This window comes from Terrapene carolina, unplaced genomic scaffold (assembly GCF_002925995.2).
Source record: "Terrapene carolina triunguis isolate 2854851 unplaced genomic scaffold, T_m_triunguis-2.0 Scaffold493, whole genome shotgun sequence".
Lineage (NCBI taxonomy): Eukaryota > Metazoa > Chordata > Testudines > Emydidae > Terrapene > Terrapene triunguis.
The window spans coordinates 239,528-242,981 of NW_020664844.1; the positions used below are offsets into that span (position 1 = coordinate 239,528).

General features: G+C 60.2%; 1 protein-coding gene across 1 annotated transcript in view; it reads left to right on the forward strand.

Moving 5' to 3' along the window:
• Nucleotides 1–2,128, forward strand: part of LOC112118023 (free fatty acid receptor 3-like) — an 8,667-nt gene extending 6,539 nt beyond the window's left edge. Inside the window, exon 2 of the mRNA XM_024216220.3 lies at nucleotides 84–2,128. Within this exon, the coding sequence (XP_024071988.1) occupies nucleotides 85–1,095 (1,011 nt within the window). The 5' untranslated portion in view covers nucleotide 84 and the 3' untranslated portion in view covers nucleotides 1,096–2,128. The remainder of the gene's footprint in view (nucleotides 1–83) is intronic.
• The last annotated feature ends 1,326 nt before the right edge of the window (nucleotides 2,129–3,454 follow it).

Here is a 3,454-nt window from a genome sequence, read left to right on the forward strand (position 1 = left end):
TTCCCTGCCCCCACTGAGCCAGCGCCCCCTAGAGGGGAAAGGCCCCATGTCCCACGCTGACCCTGTCGCCGCTCTCTCCCCAGCATGGCCCCGCAGCCCGAGGAGCGCGCCCTGTACCTCTCCATCTACCTGCTGACCATCCTGACCGGCTTCCCCACCAACCTGCTGGCCCTGCACGCCCTCATCCGCAAGCTGCGGTGCAAGGCCACCCCCAACTGCATCCTCCTGCTCAACCTCACCCTCTCCGACCTCTGCTTCCTGGCCTTCCTGCCCTTCAAGGTGGCCGAGGCCCGGGCTGGGCGCTGGCCGCTGCCCGCCTTCCTCTGCCCCCTCAGCGGCCTCTTCTACTTCAGCACCATCTACTCCAGCACCCTCTTCCTGACGGCCGTCAGCGTGGAGCGCTACCTGGCCGCGGCCTACCCCATCCGCTACAAGCTGCGCCGCCGCCCCGCCTACGCCGCCCTGGCCAGCCTGGGCCTGTGGTTCTGCTCCTTGGCCCACTGCAGCATCGTCTACGTGACCGAGCTGCAGCCAGGCGGCGGGCCGGCCAACGCCACCAGCGCCTCCTCCAAGGACCTCTGCTACGATGACTTCACCCCCGGCCAGCTGCGGGTGCTGCTCCCCGTGCGCCTGGAGCTGGGCATCGTCCTCTTCCTGGTTCCCTCCTTGCTCACCTCCTTCTGCTACTGCGGCTTCATGTGGGTGGTGGTCTCCTCGCCCCACATCCGCCGGGGGAAGAAGCAGCGGGCCGTGGGCTTGGTGGCAGCCACCCTGGCCGTCTTCATCGTCTGCTTCACGCCCTACAACGTCTCCCACGTGGTGGGCTTCGTCCAGCGGGCCAGCCCGTCCTGGCGGGACAAGGCTCTGCTCTTGAGCACCTTCAACGCCAGCCTGGATCCCGTCATCTTCTACTTCTCCTCCTCCGCCGTCCAGCACTCCTGCCGCAGGTTCCTGGCCCGGCTCTGGGGCGTCTGCTCCCTGCCCCCCTTGGCCAGGAAGGTCTTCTACCGCCGAACGGAGAAACTGACACCGGGACCACCCCAGGAGCAATGCAGAGGCCTTGGGGGCGGCCAGGTTTGCTGCTCCAAGCTGTGATGCCAGCAGTCACCCACCCTCGGCCCCCAGAGACGGACTCGACTGTGGGGCAGGACTCCTGGGTTCTATCCCTGGTGCTGGGGTCCAGTGGGTTGGAGCATGGGGCTGGGAGTCAGGACTCCTGGGTCCTCTTCCCAAATCCACATCTTCTCAGCGCTGCCCTCCCTCCCCCACTGCTCAGGATCCCCTCTCTGGGGCCAGGACCAAGCTGGAAAGCCCCAACCTCATGACACGCTCAGGTCAGGACTGGAACCCGCCGCTGAGCCATTTCTAGGCCCCAAACCCCAGTCCCTTCTGCATCAAAGGTCTCTGCCGTTCACTGTGTCGAAGGAATCCCTGCCCTGCGAGGCTGAGCAGACAGAGCCCAGATCTCGTGGCCTGCTGCGTGACCCCATGCAAGTCACTTCCTCACTCTGTGCCTCAGTTTCCCCTGCTGTACAGTGGGGATAATGACACTGACCTGTAAAGCATTGTGGGATTTAGGGACGAAGAGCTGGCTACTGGGACATCATCATCCCGGGACAAATCGGGTGCCTTCCTGTTGCGATTATTAGCAACACGGCCTTCCTCTCACAGATCCTCTGCTGGGACTCAAATCCTCCACCTCAGTACCAAAACACACACCTCTGCCTCCTGCCGCAAGGCAGTGCTGCGGTGGGTGTCCGCCCGCAGTGCACCTCCACAGCAAGAGGGGGCGACAGAGAGCGCTGGCTCTCATGGATCGCGGCAGTAGGAGGCGTCCTGCTGGCAGTGTGTGGCATGGGTTTGTGCAGTGTGAGACTGCAACGCCTCCCTCTGGCGGAGTCGCTGGGTACTGCAACGCCTCAGGCACCTCCACCACCCCCTGGTGGACTCTCGTGGAAATGCATCCCACTGGTGGCCTCATCTCAAACTTTGATCATCCATTTTGCTGCTACCCCCGGATTTGTCCCCATCTGTAAGTAGGTGTCCAGCCAAAGGTGCCTCATTAGGCTCTGTAATCATGGCAAGGAGAAGTTAATTAAAGTGGCCGACGCAGGGCATTGAAGCAAGAGGCTTGGAGTCAATCAGGGGCCACTGGTTTCTATCCTGGAGAATGTGACATGGTCTGGTTATCGAGGAGATAATGGAGTGTGTGAATGGGGCAGAGAGAGATAATGGTCCACCTACAAACGGGACCGGTTAGCATGAGGAGGGGCTGGGAATCAGGACTCCTGGGTTCTATCCCAGCTCTGGGAGAGGTGCAGGGTCTAGTGGTTAGAACGGGGGCTGGGAGTCAGGTCACCTGGGTTCTCTTCCTAGCTCTGCCCTTGCTCGCCTGTATCTTATCCCATATCTATGCCTCATTTTTCTCCCCCCTGTACAACGTGGAGAATTATATTGATCCAGCCCCTGGAACAATAATAACATTTAATTAGCTAATGTTTGCAAAGCACTCCATGTACCTGGCTGGGAGACAGGAATAAACCCTCCACCCTGAGTGCGAAAGGACTTTGAAACAAGCGATGACTGGCAGCTCCGCAATATACGGGAAATCTTGTTAGTATACAGAGGGGAAACTGAGGCACAGAGCATGTACAGGACTTGCCCACATTGACACAGGAATGGAACCCAGGAGTCCTGGCTGCCAGCCCCCTCTCCACTAATCACTAGATCACACCATTTCCATGCCATTTGTAAAGTGGACTCAACTGCTTTAGGCAGAAAGATGCTATAGCTTGAGGGCCAGACCCCCAGCTGGGGTCAATGGGCCTGTCACAGACTCCGAGGTTGTGCCCATTCTTGGCCCCGTACGGTCCCTGGGGGGGAACCCCCTTCAGTGCGACAGCCCTTCTCAGGGGTGCACTCTCTCTCGGGGGTTAAGCCCCTCCGCCGCCTGGAACTGCACCTCTCTGAGTCCTAGCACATCTGTCTCTCGCCGTGGGCCCCCTCAGGGAGTCCACTCGCTCTGGACCCCCAGGGCCTCCACTCCCAGAAGGAATAATGTCACCCTATTCTCTAGACCAGAGCGACTCTCAGCCATCGTAAAACAGGAGGGTTTTTTGAGCATCTGAACACAGCACAGGAAACTCTTCGGTCCTCAGGCCTGGCCTCCATCAGCACCATACATCTAAGTGTCTCCTGCATCCAGGTGAGCTCTGCCTGCTCTCTCCATCCAACCCAGAGACCCCTGTCCTTTGTCCTCCGTCCCAGGTAAACAGGTCGCTGGGGCCCTCTCTCTTCAGTCCTTTGTTCCCCTCTGGCTGGAACTGGTTGGGGTCCTCTCTCCTCAGCCCTTTGTCCTCCCACTGGGGTGGGTCTCTTAGTCTCCAGGTCACCAGCTGTTAGGGTTCCCCATCTCCAGGCCATTGTCCGGGGGTCCCGGCCGCTAGGCGAGGTC